Source organism: Vidua chalybeata, chromosome 2 (assembly GCF_026979565.1).
Source record: "Vidua chalybeata isolate OUT-0048 chromosome 2, bVidCha1 merged haplotype, whole genome shotgun sequence".
Taxonomy (NCBI): Eukaryota; Metazoa; Chordata; class Aves; order Passeriformes; family Viduidae; genus Vidua; species Vidua chalybeata.
In genome coordinates, this window is record NC_071531.1 from 83,375,963 (window position 1) to 83,390,456 (window position 14,494).

The 14,494-nt window shown below is 39.2% G+C and overlaps 1 protein-coding gene across 3 annotated transcripts; it reads right to left on the minus strand.

Annotated features, from left to right (window-relative positions):
* Window positions 1-331: 331 nt before the first annotated feature.
* CCDC82 (coiled-coil domain containing 82) lies at window positions 332-13,436 on the minus strand. 3 transcript variants are annotated; one of them, XM_053936009.1, is made up of 8 exons: window positions 13,295-13,436; window positions 12,538-13,110; window positions 11,852-12,086; window positions 10,657-10,749; window positions 8,578-8,702; window positions 7,869-8,039; window positions 3,608-3,793; window positions 332-3,049 (listed from the first exon to the last, which is right to left on the minus strand). In XM_053936009.1, exons 2-8 carry the CDS (start codon window positions 13,087-13,089, stop codon window positions 2,984-2,986), a joined length of 1,428 nt encoding a protein of 475 aa, XP_053791984.1. In that variant the 5' UTR covers window positions 13,090-13,110; window positions 13,295-13,436; the 3' UTR covers window positions 332-2,983. The 3 variants fall into 3 exon arrangements, with proteins under 3 accessions (XP_053791984.1, XP_053791983.1, XP_053791981.1); XM_053936008.1 differs by having other exon boundaries at window positions 13,272-13,436; XM_053936006.1 differs by having other exon boundaries at window positions 13,237-13,436.
* Window positions 13,437-14,494: the final 1,058 nt, after the last annotated feature.

The window sequence follows — 14,494 nt, forward strand, 5'->3', positions numbered from 1 at the left end:
CAAATCAACTATCTGTTTCTTACCGAAGCAGAAATGAGTGCTTTCAATTTACAGCATTTTCTTAGTCCCACTAGTGATACCACAGCCGAGACTAGTAAACCTATGGAAGTACTTTCTACCTAGAAGTTCCACCAGAATACTTTTGTTTACCTGCTAGCAACAGAAAAAACAATGATCTGGAAAAAAAATGCTGTAGATAGTACACGCTTTTTAGGTGAATAAAGAGGAGGTGAGAAACAAGTCTGGGATATAAAAAAATGAATAGCATGGACCATTTCAATTTCCAATCAAACTGTATGTATCCTTGAAATATTACCCGTAATCAGGAAGCCAGAGTTTCACAAACTTATTCTTTATTTTGGTAGTGAATTGTTTTAATGTAGCAAAATGAGAGATCAGCCATTCATTTTGACAACAAAATTTTAAAGCAAAGTCATAGACTTGAGAGTTTTCAGAATATTCATATGGTAGCAAAAGTCAGGACCAGCCAGGAAGGCTCTAAGAGGACATATTCTATTACATGGTACAGAACTCATTTCATAATGGTTTTCTCCTTTGTAAGAATTAAGGTACACCAAATGTATGTTATGTTCTAGAGAAGCAAACCAAACTATACAGAGATTTTGTTAACAGAAAGAAGTGAGGTATCAATAACTAAAAGGGATATATTCAAGATAGATTCCTGAGTACTTTTAAGTTGATGGGTGTGTTCCCACCAATATTCCCAGAACAGAGAATAGGGAGGGAAACCTTCAGCTTTGGTAATCAGAGAGATAGATATAAGACATACCAAACCTCAGTAGGTATGGAAAAATATCTTCAATGTAAGTTTACTTGAGAGCAATTCTCAATCTGTTTACTAGGAATTTTCATCTTGGTTTTGTGTATCTTGTATCTACATGTGGTAAAAACGAGTACTGATGCTACTAACTCAGCCTAATAGCATTTAAAGCATTGCTGAATTTCAAATCCTTAAAAAAGTAAAAGCAGTTAATTTCTCACAATGAATGCTAGAAAAAAAAGAGTAGTGAATGATAAATCTAAGGAACGATATGTAAAAAAGGCAGCAGATATTCATTGTTAAGCAATACATCTGGTAGCAGTTGCCTACCCAACTGGCATATCTGTTCCCAGTAAAGTGGCAAAACAAATGTGGTGACTTCTTATGGACAAATCTATGAGAAATCAGGTTCCATTAGTTTTACTGCTGAGAGTAACATGTTAAAAGGATTCAGTGTGTTAACAGTATCTTTCACTAAGTTGTTCAGCCACAAAAGACTAATAGAGTATGCGCATACAGCAAGATGTAGGATTCAAAACACTGTGCCCTGCATTTTATCTTAGGCTATATCTGATTCTTTTTATATGCAGCCCAAAATACAGGGACAGAAACACTGAGTAATTTGGGTTGGAAGGGACCTTTAAGGATCATAAGGGCCAGGAATATCTTCCAGTATACCAGGTTTCTCAAAGCCCCATCCTGACCTAACCTTAACACCCTTCCAGGGGCGGGCACGCACATCTTCTTTGGGTAATCTGTGCCAGTGCCTCATAAACCTCACAGTAAAAAATTTCTCCCCCTATGGCCATCTATACCTACCTTCTTTGAGTTTAAAACTTGTTGTCCTGTCACTACAGGCCTTGGTAAAAAGTCCCTCTCCATCTTCCTTGTAGGCCCCCTTTAAATAGTTAAAGGTTGCAATAAGGTCCCCCAGAGCCTTCCCTTCTCCAGACTGAACAACCCCAACTCTCTCAGCCTATGTACAGCCAGCCCTGTGATCAATTTAGTGACCCTCCTCTGGGTCACATGCTGAGCCATTGCTCCAGCATGTCCTGTCTTTCCTGTGGTGGGACCCTACAGCTGGATGCAGCTCTCCAGGTAGGGTTTCATAAGAGCAGAGGGGCAGAATCACCTCCCTCAGCCTGCTGGCCATGCTGTTTTGGATGCAGCCCAGGACACAGTTGGCTTTCTGGGCTGTGAGCACATATTTACAGTTCTTGTCCAATTTTTCAGAATGGGCAGTACCATACTTAGCCCTTCCAAAATCCTTCAAAATCTACTCTGATTTGGGTTTCATGCAATTCTGGCATGCCATGCATCTTGTTTCTGACTAACTCCTTCTTTCTGTTAAGTTACACTGGAAGAATTCTTGCTTATCTTGCATGGGCATATTAATCCATTCTCCTAGGACTGCAGTTACTCCAAGTTGCTGCCATTACGTTTGCACAATGTAACCTGATGTTTAAAATCTCAGTAAATTGCCCCAGCCACTTATCAGAGACAGCAATGTGGGCCCATGTGTTCATTTAGATGGCTAAGCCAGGCTCAGTCTGTATGACGCCCATGCTGTGACTCATCACCTACTTTCTCAAGAGAGGAATGACTACTGTGGTGCAAATGCAGTCAGGACTGCAGAGCATTTCCTCTGTTGCCTTGCAACTGTCTATAGTGATTCCCTCAGAGGAGAGGAGAAATACTGATTCCCCAGAGGACCAAATTGCATTTGGGTCCTGTTTGTTGTAACTATCATTCTAACTGACTGGACTTACTTGCACATAATGAGCAATAAGGAAGGTAAGATACAAGTCTTAAGTTCTAGTATAAGAAAGCCTTACCTTTCCAATATGCCCACTTCAAAAGATCTCAGCATCTCCTCTGTTCTCTACAAAGCTGCTCAATCTGAATAGGTGGGAATTTTATTTCACAAGTAAATAGATATTGAACTGATATTACTAACAGTAGTAAACTTAAAGTGATTAATGCAGTAAGACTGGAAGGACTGATTTGGTAAAACTTTGGATTTGTATTGATACAGATAAGAAAAAAAAGATACAGCACATTATCAAACTAATTTAAAGGCATATGAATTTAGGTGTAACAGCCTACATAGAAATCTTGAAGTCCGGGCAGAGATAAAGTGCATGCAGATGAAGTAGGCCATTCACATTTTTAAAGATGTCTTTCAAAGAGCTATATGACCTCTTAATCAATTTTTTCTTCTTGAAAATTGTCTGCATCTTCCATGTAATCTTCAAGTTCATTGTATCTCTGTGAATGAAATAACATTTGTACAATTTATCCATATTTAATAACTGTATTATGTAAAGACTGCTTTTTCTCATTCAACACATGACCAAGCATGCCAATAACAATTTAGAAGCTGTATCCAAAAGCATACTAAATGCAATTGTACTACAAATTGTCTTAAAATAGTTCATTAAGTGGTTCTGAGCAATTAAAAGTTCTTCAGTGTAACAGAATTCTAAAATATTCTTGCTGTGGCTCATGTACATCTTTCCCGTCTTTCCAAGTTACAGCTCAAGTTTGTTGTGTTGCTGCTTTCAAATTAAACAGGGGCCTGCCCACTACAGCCCAGAGATCACGCAGCTGTCAAAAAGCTTCATGTCAAAAGCTGATACAAACTCTGCGTGAGCACAGCAGCAGATCACTGTTTGAAACACTGGGTCAGCAGAAATGGGGGAATGGTTGAGCTGAGTTGTATTATTGATGAACAGTAATTCAGAACTGATCCATTAAATGAGACATTTTTATCTGAACTTACTTTCATCTGCTTAGAAAAGAATACAGGGAATAACCCAGTCATACCTTCTGAATCCACCCAGTCTCTTCCAAGTGGCTGAAAAGCCGCTCTACAGTGTCTTTGACTGGTTCATCCTCAACACCATCTGATTCAACAATGGAGCAGCAATTCATGTATAACTTGTACTTGAAGTGTTTCAAGTTGTGATAAACTCTTGTACGATTTGCACACACCGTGCCAACCTTCAAAACCTAGGCCAGAGCAAACAAATCATTCCCTTGGATAGAACAATGATTATCTTTACAATATACAGAATTGGTGGGCTAATCTAATAAAATTTAATCAGTGAGTCCAGGAAACTGTTTGGAATAATGAAATAAACAGAATGACACTACATGAATAAATACATTTTGAGATTAAAAATGCCTATTACTATATTTTAATTCTCTACTGATCATATAAATGTTATACCTATATACAGCTCAATTTTTTAGTATCCCCCAAACTGAAAAACTAAGGCTTGTGTTTGGTGCTGCAGGTGCTTCTGAAGTGCAAGACCTACCAACTGCTGCTGAGCCTTGATTAATTCAAATTTCCAGAAGCACTATTTCAAATACTGCAGCAATGAAGAACCGAGCTGCACTGTTTTGTAGAGCATTGCACAACTTTTCAAGTATCCCAAACAATGAGGTGTGGCATTTGAACACGATGTGATATGAAATAGGAGATACCATCTTACATCAAACTGATGGCCCAGTGCTCTCCCCTGTGACAGCTAGCAGGAGATATGTAGAAAGTTAGTATAAGACCTAGCACAAACATTAGAATGATCATAAGATTACCACACATTTTCTGGCAGTTAAGAGTTAAGATTGTCTGCATCATCCCAAATACCATGTTCCATAGTGTGAAAGAACCTTCCCCAAGAACCTGTCTAATTCATTTTGGGACCCAATACTATTTTTCTCTTCCAAAATATCCTGTGGCAGTGGGTTTCATAGCTTATTTATGTATGACATGGAGAAATGCCAAAGGCAAATAGCTAGATATCGTATAAATGTAACTATGTATTGTGTTTTTAAGCAAGAAAGATAGTCTAAAAATACAATGCTATTTCAGCATGCAGCTTTGGAAAGAATCTCAGCACTGTACTCTATTTTTTTCCCCTCACAGTTCTTAGTCTCTCTGTGTTAATGCTTAACTTATCTACTCAAGCTGGCCCTATCAGCCAAAGTTGTGTTAAATCACTTTGTATGGAATGTAGGAGCATGGTTGAACAATAGCACAACATGTAGTGACTGAATCCATGTCCTCTAAGCATGTTTATAAACAGAACACCAAGACTGAGGACTAGGAAACAGTTTATAACCCAGGTGACATAAGGAAGTGTGGGGGACACTTAATATCGCTAAACCTTGTGATTGTCCATGATCAGAGGGAAATGAGAATTGGCACCTAAACAGTGAATCATCACTGCAAGCCTAAGCAAAATTGGAACAGCTGTTTCTCTTCTCTTTCTACTGGCAAAGCAGAATACTTCAGAGATGAGAGAAAAGCAAAGTTTTATGCAGAAGAAGGAGGTTGAAGGTCTGGTTTTGTTCTCTTCACATCCACTTTTCTTGGGTATTTTCAAACAAATCTATAGAAAATAGTCCAACTATGTGTTTCCATTCAATTTGATCTGTCAGTCCTGAACTGCATTCTCTATCAGTCAATTAGGCTTGTGAAATGGCAGTTTTATGTAGTTCTGTGAAACTTTTTTTCTTTTATCTTTGTTTCTAAATTGGCAGGACAAGTTGTTCAATGCATTGCCAGCAGAGCTTTAAAGACAACTTGAGAACAGTACTTCTAGCAGTCTAAACTGCAGGTCACCGTAAGAACACAAATGTTACATTACAAGACACTATCCAACATGTCTGGAAAGTGCTCAATTACTCTCTCTCCTGAGCCTCCTTAGCAGCCACTGAGCTATACTGAGCAGGCACATAGCAGATGTCCCCAGATGCTGGTGTACACAGGGTAAAAAAAGCTCTCATTTTGTCCTGCTAAGCCAAAGAAGACAAAAATGAACTAGCAAGCTAGTTCAGTATTCCATAGGATATTTCAAGTTTTTTCCAAAGTGAAATATAGCCAACACTTTATGCAGGACAACATTTGGTCAGCAGTGAGGGAACTGCTACTGTTATTTCCAAAGTTAAGCTGAAAGTTAGGTAAAGATTAAATTCTTGTGCTAGTTCACTAATTATTTCTGGTTAGGTAAGCCACACACTTCCCATGGAAAACTAAGTATTTTTAAATTAGTGATCTGTATGTAGGGAAGAATGCCTATGACAGACTGCAATATCAGTCTTGGCATGATTACAGAGGACTTACTGTTTTCCTACAATAAACAGGATTAAAAAGGGGAAAAGCCTAGCTTTCTTGACTGTCATGCACATACATACTTTTCAAAACAGACTATCAGCAACTGCTGCTCAGAAGGGTCTGTAATATAAGAAAAACTCTGTCACAATTTTCAAGCTCCTGCATTACATGCAGAGCCTGCATGATGACAAAATGATAATCCTGGTGACAGCTCTCAAATCTGAAAGTTAAAGGATTCGCAAAAACCCAGACAATACAGGTTTGAGCTTCAGTAAGGTACACGTCCTGTTTGACATGGGCTTCACTTCATTTTTACTTAAGAAATCCTATTATACCTCATTACCAAATATACTGAAAAAAACCCCTTGTTATGGAACTTTTTTATTTTCAACAAATACTGTGAAGAACTTGTTGAAAATAAAAAAGTTCCATAACAAGGGGTTTTTCTCACAAGCTGTGTTCAGAAATTTTACACTCACAAATAAAATACCATCTGTGTCTCCTGAAAGGGAAGAAAGGCAGAACTTGGATATCAGCTTGGTAAAACAACTGTAGCAATATTTTATTCTTGACAAATGAAGTGCTTTGAATTTATCGTAAGAGGTCATGAATTACATTACTGAAGTTCATATGCATACCAAATCATAACAATTACGTGTAGCTGTAATTTTGAAGGGAAGATCTCTAAATATTAGAAACATTCAGGTTCTTGAAAGTCAAGGTTTTCAAAAGGCTCAGCTGTGAAATAAATCTGTATTAGGCTATTATTAAATTATTTTAGGTGACTTCTTAAATCACCTAAAATGACTGCCTAATGGAATATTACGTAACAACATGAAAGATGCCTTTTAGTTAAAAAAAAAAATCTAACCCAAAATGTTCTACAATGTCACACTACGACAGGAAATAACTCACACAAGCAGGCTAGATGTAAAAGGGAAGAAAAAAAACCAAAAAAGCAAACTTTATTTTCTGACTCCACTATATATAGAATAGCAAAAGTGACAGTGGATTGGAGGGTGAAATTACCACCTCTCCAACCACACTGGTCAAAGCAACAATCCACCCAACAATTCTCTCCACCCACAAAGAAGAATGCAAAACAATCATTGTTTATATGAACAGTGTGAGAAAATTCAGTAGAAATATGTAAACATCAGAAGGCATAGAAAACTTTTAGAAGAACTTTAAAACTCTCAAAAGAACAGGGTGACACTAGAAGTGACAACTGAGGGAGAAACAGATGCAAGACTACCTAAATGGAAGTGATCTCTAGTTCGGACAAGTAATTCTGATAATGCAGTAATGGAGGAAGGGTTCTAATAAAATGTATTGATGTAGGTAGGAACAAGTTTTCTTGAAAGGAGATCAGCAACCTCAAGTGTAAATGCATCTGAGATGCCAAGATAATTTGTCTTGAGTGAATGAATAGCTATGTGGGAAATAGCAGATGTGGGAAAAAAAATCTGAAGAATGAAGCAATAAATTTTGACAAGGTCACACTTGGACTGCTAGAATGACCATTGCACTGTTTCACTCAGTGTTTGAACCTAGAGCAAACAAGAACTGTTGGGAGTGCAGGTTGACCTTCCAAGTGCTAGAGGCAGAGCAGGCACAGAATTAGCAAACCTAGTGACCCAATATTGAAAAAACCTTACATGCAACAAAATAGAAAACACAATCATTCAGTGGTAAAGATTGTCCCTCATACAGAAAGTTACTTTTACAACATTTCTGACCACCAATCAATGCAAGATTCCTGCCTGGAAAGTGTTAAGGACATTATAGGCACACACTAAGGTAAAGGTAGGGCTTTTTCATTAAGGGGTAGATGTGAGGGAGTAAACAGCACAAGGGTCATTGTGATGCAGGCAAAACCAAAGGTCATAGAAAAACATCTGATTTATTTTCTTGATAAAAGAAAAACTTAAAAATAAAAATATAGTGCTGGTTTGAAATTACCTGTTTATCTTCTGACATGAAGTCATCCACTTCCAAAGTTTCACTATTATAAAGCCTTCCAGAGAGCAACATGTTGAACTTACACCACCGCTTCAGCTCACAGGCCTGACAAGACATATTTTCTGCATTTTGCAAGCTTATGCGAACATCTGGGTAACAATCCACACGGTCCTGAAAAACAGATTCCAAATAACATTAAAGAACCTCTGTAAACTGAATGATGCCTCAAACAGGCTGCTGAGTACTCTGCACTCACACAAAATTAGTCCTAGAGAAATGAAAGAGATCCAAATGTCATGATTACAGTGATCATTAAATCATCACACCCATGACACTAATTCTCTTCTAGTAATATATATACAATAACTAATTGCTCTATACGGACTTATTTTTTGTAGTAGTAGAAGGTTCATGATGAACATACTGTTTACCTTTTTGTGGGAGGAGGAAAAAATCTTGTTAGAACGTTTATCAAATGACAAAAAAATCCTCAAATGTCAACTGCTGAAGTTAGCAGGAGACAGATTCTGTTCTGCTACCTGAATGTTTGTCTGGTTATCAACACGTAAAATATTTCTGATATTTATATAAGCACCAAAACAAATTATTTAAGTCAAAGAACAACAGTTGCTATTAAAAAGGATATATAATTATAGTGATTGTTGCACCTCTACAGAGAGTTTCAGCATTTAAAGTAGAATCTACATACCTTGTATCGATCCTTCCAGCGACTTCTACAGATTAAGTTCTCAAGACGAGGCTGAATGAAGCGGTTGTCCAAATAATGAAGCGAGAGCAGCATTTCTTGTGCATACTTCTTTTGTCTCGTTCCATCTGTTCAGTGAGACTCATCACTAATTTGCTGACCACACTATGTTGTACAAGTTCCTTAGATATAATTTTCAAGGACTTTATGCTTCTGCATACTAAGAACTATGAATGATTTTACTAAACTGTTATTGAATACTGTTATTTGCTACTGTTACCCATAAAAGTGATCTATGCAATCCATGTATCTTGATAAAGGGATATATTTCATTATTTAAAAGGGGTACAAGAATAAACTCCACAATCAAGTCAAAAGCTCTCATTCCAAATGGAGATTGAATCACTCAATCCTATTTAAAAGAATGGAAAAGGAGGAAGCATGTGGGGGAATGTCGTGCTTTTCAATCCATGAAAACAAACTGCTCTGAGCTACTTCAGAGCAGAAATCCTGACAACCCTCTTTGTCACCTATAAAGGTCTCAGAGAAACTGACTTTTACTTCAGTAGCATAGTCAGATGCCTTGAGTACTTCCAAGTACTTCCAAATACTTACTCAAGCAAAATAAATAAAAAAGCATGAGGATGAGTAAAACTACCACTATTACTGTTTCCCAAATACATGCTGGACTCCAGGAATTAAACAGGACTTCCCCTAGATGGAAGCCAATGCACACTGCCCTGGAACTTCAGTGTGCACAGACATAAAACTTAATTCAGCTATCTTCCCATGCCTTCTAGTAAAGCTGTTATCCAAAAAAAGACAGACATGAGAAGGACCACTGGCTATCCAGCTTTCTATATAAAAGTAGTTAATTGTCATTATAGCCACTATAATTGCAATTAACTGTTTTCCACATTCACTTTACACACACTTTTGCAGTATGAGCTTGAAGAGGCTGTGCTAGACCACAAAACAAAATCCCTCCCAATAAAAAACACGTGTGAACTCCAATACGATAGTAGCTGCTCTTGAGTCAAAAGTAATGAAGAGATTCACTTTCATTAACTCAGAACAATCCATTCTATGTTACAAAAATACATTTTTGTAATGCAAGGCTATGTTCACACAATGTTCATGTACAACCTTTAGCTCACCTGCAAAGCTCATTTACTTCCAGCGACTTGGCAGTAAATTCTTACATTTTATTGAGCAGTTATCATTTGAAATAGAAGAAAGCTATTACAACATTAATCTGGCAGTGTTTAGTTATTGCTTTTCAAAGGCTTGTTTTTACTCATTGAAACAAAACAAACCAAACACCTGAAAGAACCAGCAGTGGTACATGAAAGACATTTTTAGCTCCAAGAGTATTCTGAGGTCTGTGGTGTACATCAGTTTCTCCATTCCCTCTTAGTTTCTGATGACATCAAAACCTCCACTCTTGGCATTTCACTAACTCCTTCCATAATCTGACACTGAGAGGCCTCTCCTTAATCCCATCTTTACAGTGCTTATGAAACTATGTGTGAGGCTGTTATTCAGCCCCACTAGGACAAATGCCAAAAAGCACTTCCTCAGAAAGAATAAGACAAGTACTGACTGCAGCTGAAGCTTATTTATCTGATGTGTTAAAAAAAAAAAAAGGAAAAAAATATGATATAGAGTCATCTCCATAACTAAAAGCATTTATTATCTATCAATTTCCTAAGAGAAAAAGCTGTGAAGCACAAGAGATTTTGACAAACCAGCTGACCTTGCAATGTTTTCATTGAGATATCTCCTTTGAAACTAATTTGGTTTTCATGCTGGAAAGTTTACTACTGATTAGTAAGACAGAAACACATTCCTAGATCTCAAGAAGGAATTTCAAGCCTTCTGTGCTCAAGAATTGAGTCTACACATTTTTCCAAGATTACGGTATCATTTTCAGATAGAGTCCCCTCTGCTCTCCCCCACCAAAGTTATATAGCAGATTTCAGGACCCTCAGTTCTATAATCAAAAGAAACACCCTTCCCTAGAACAAATGGCTTTATATAACTTTGAATGCATTAATATATTATTTAATGAAATTTACTTACCATATAATGAGCTCAGAAAAGAGTCATCAATTGCATTTATGAGGAAAGCCTTTACTATTCTTTTGAAGTGTACATAATGATCACAGCGAGATACTGGGAAGAAAGCAATACAACCAAAATTTACCAAAAGAAAGAAAGAAAAAAAAAAAAAAGTAAGTCACGTTAGAAGTCCTGTAAGAATTCTTCTTCTCCAGTATTGTAAGTTTATAATTTTAAAGTTATTAAAATGTAGGTTTAGAAATAACTTCAATGCACAACATCCACACCCATAGGATTTTGACTTTAAATTGTGCTTTTTATCCCAATGATCCTACAGAATTTTAACATTCTAAAATCACATGTGCTTCCAGCAAGAAGAGTCCACAGTAAGACCTACAAACACGAAGAGAAGTGAAGAATTTGTTCTACAAATAGCAGAAAATAATATAAATCAGAGAAGACCAAGCTTATGTTGTGGTCATGGGTTTTTTGCTTGTGTTTTGTTTGTTATGTTCATGTTTTTCTGTCTTTCAAATACAGTTCTACTGAGGTCTTCACTGGGGAAGAAATACCACAAATGCTTGTGACTACCTACACTAGCAGTGACTGTCCAGTTACTACATACCTACTTCTGAACAACAAAATATAGAAGAAATTAACTTGCAAAAGGTTCTGCTTCAAATCTCTCTGCTCCATCTAGAAACTGGTTTTCATAAAAGAATGACTTGAAGAGTTTTCTTGCTCTGTGTAATTTGGCCAAGATTAGCCAGTGAAGTCAGAAACCCATCTAGACCTCTGGTCCCAAGTCTTCCCACCACAGAATAAAAATACATAAAAAAGACCAAAACAAAACAAAAAAACCAACCAAACAAAAAATTCAAAAAATAAAATCCCAAGCCCCAGACTCATAGTGAGAACAGAATTTGGACAGGTTAACATAGCTGCTCTTAGCATAAACCACAAGATCGTAGGATGAAGGATGATGCCTTCAGGCCTCCAAAGGAATGAACTTATACCCTCTCTTTAATTAGATATTTAAAGACTGCAGAAGTTTACTGTGGAAATCAGAATGCTTTCATAATAAATTGAAATCTTTTAGGTATCTGCTTTTAAATATCATATCCTATTCCTTAGCATTTGCATTCAGCCCATTAATTTTTATTACAGTACTACAAGCTAGTTATACATGAAGAATTATCACTAATTTTGATCTTACACTGTGGGATGTAGTGTGCCAGCAGCTCACTGTTTGATGGATTTGGTTGCTTTTGATGTGGCTGATTTTCATTCTTCACATGCTCTGTGTTGTCAATGTCATCACCATCATCATTTTCCTCTTCCTCTACTATAAAATCTTTCATGCTGTCACCGTCAGTTTCACTGCCTTCTGATGATGTGAGAGGCAACTGACAGAATGGCTCCTCTTCTACTGCTGCTTCACTATTAGAATCCTGATTAGAATTTAAAAAGTACTTCAAACACAAGAATTTTCAGTATTTGCACACTACATACACCAGTTAAGATTTTTGACCATCGAATAACACCATTTGTTCAATTAACAAGAGAGGGCACATTTCCAAAAAATACATTATTCTGTACTAGACAACAATTACTTTCAGCTTTAAATTAGCCATTTCCATGTAGCTCCCTTCAGTCTACTTCTAGGAATTAAGCTAACATGAGATCTCTAAGACACTTCATCAGGTATTCTGCTTCCTGATAAAAATAACTTGATAGATTTTCAGCAGTCAATAGTTATCCAGTTAACGTGACTGTTAAAATATTACAGAACTACTAATTTGTCATGCATTCAAACCCCAAAAATGCAACTGATTTGTACCTCTTAACCTTTCCTGAGATTAAATATTTCTTCCAATTAAATTTCAAAGACAAAACCCCGACCTCACAATTTGCACTGCTGCAGGATCCGCGAGCTGTGCTTTGTCTCACAAGTTCTTTCAATTTTGCAAGCACTTTCTGTTTCCTACTAGTAGAAACATTCTCTGTAGGGCATGTTTTATCAGGCTGCTGTTCTTCAGAATTCTGGTCGTCATCCAGGATACAGCGGCGTTTGGCAGAAACCTTTCTAACAAGTATGTCACTGCCCTCACTTTCATCGCTGTCGTACATGACAGAGGTGCTCAACCTCTTACGCTTCCCAGGCACAACGCACTCATCATCACCATCTTCTGCAACTTCCCCACGGCGGTCTTTCTCCTCCTGATCTGAAGGACTGCTCTCCACAGCCGTTTGATCTTTCTCATCTATTTCACTTTCGGATGTGGCAGACTCCTCCTCCTCCTCAGAGGTGGCTGAGGATTCGTCATTGCTGTCAAGAAGTATGAGCGCTCTTCTAGTGCGTCTCCAATCGACTCGGGATTTGGATGATGCCACTTCTGTCCCTGCCGTCTTATTTCTCGTTTCATATCTTTTGACAGCTGGTTTTAGCCCCATCGGAAAGCTGTAGCAACACACCTAAATATAAATCGGTAGAACAAAGCACTTATTACATTGTGCTATTCAAAGGGGAAAAAAAAAAAAAAAAAAGAGTACACCCTGCTCCGCATGCTTATGACTTAGCAGCACCACTAAGAGACTCACGCGGAAACCAGCACCAAACAGAACTCAGCACGCACAGCAACTTCTCGAGAGGCTGCACCTCACTCAGGACGAGCAGAAGTGCCCGCGCCCGGCGTGGCTGCACTGAAGGAATCGGGTCTGGGGCGCCGCTGCCGCTCCCAGGGCCGCCTCCCGACCCGGCGCCGTTCGGGGCCGTTCCGGCCCGGGATTCCGCGGCTCGCGCGCCGCCGTTTCCCGCCGCGCGCCGCCTGAGCCGCCCAGCGCGGGCTCCCGCCCCCTCCACAGCTCCGCGCACCGCGATTGGCCGCTGCCCCTGTCACTCATCCTCAAGCGCTGTTTACGGAAGTGCGGTCACGCCGCGGTGAGGGTCGGGAGGAGGGTTATGTTTGCGGTGGCGCGCAGTGGCTGGCGGAACGGAGGTTGCAGGTTCGAGTCCCGCCTCGGCGCCTCACTCGGAGGTGTCAGGCAGCGCTGTCGTGCGGTGCTTTAATTGTTTGTGCCCGTCCTCGGTGCATCCCCGAGAAAAGTGTGCGTGGGCTTGTGGGCTATGGCACCTCCACAGCGGGGCTGGCAGGGGCCGCCGCTGGTCTGAGGCGCTCCCCGCCAGAGCACCTTCCTCAGCAGTCGTGGGAGCAAACCCGGTGGGTTTGTGAGGAGTGCCTGCGGGGGCTGGGAGTGTCTGACCGGGAGAAAAGTGGGCTCGGGGGGCCTTACCGTTCTCTACAGCTGCCTGAAAGGAGGGCGTGGCAAGGATGGGGCAAGAGGAAATGGCCTCAAGTTGTGCCAGGGGAGGTTTAGGTCGTACATTAGGAAAAAAATTCTTCCCTGAAAGGATGGCCAAGCATTGGAACAGGCTGCTCGGGGAAGTGGTGGAGTCACCATCCCTGGAAATGTTCAAAAGGCGTGTGGATGTAGCACTTGAGGACAGGTTTTAATGGTGAACGGGATGGTGCTGCTGGGCCAGTGATCGGGCTTGATGATCCTAAAGGTCTTTTCCAGCCTTAACGATTCTAGGGTGCTGTGAATGATGAGCTTCTGCTGCTTTTCTGCATAAAGCATCTTTGAATAGGATGCTGGATTCTGTTCAGAGCTAATAAACTTGGAGATGCATTTTAATAACAGGATTCATGTCTTAGTTTTTCTCCGCTTTGCTTGGTCTGTGGCAGAAAATTGCTGTTACCTTGGAACTTATTCTACTGACATACTTTGGTACTCTTTTAACAAGATCTTGTAATTTCTTCCATATATTTCTTTAAAAATAGCTGCTAACAAAATAAGG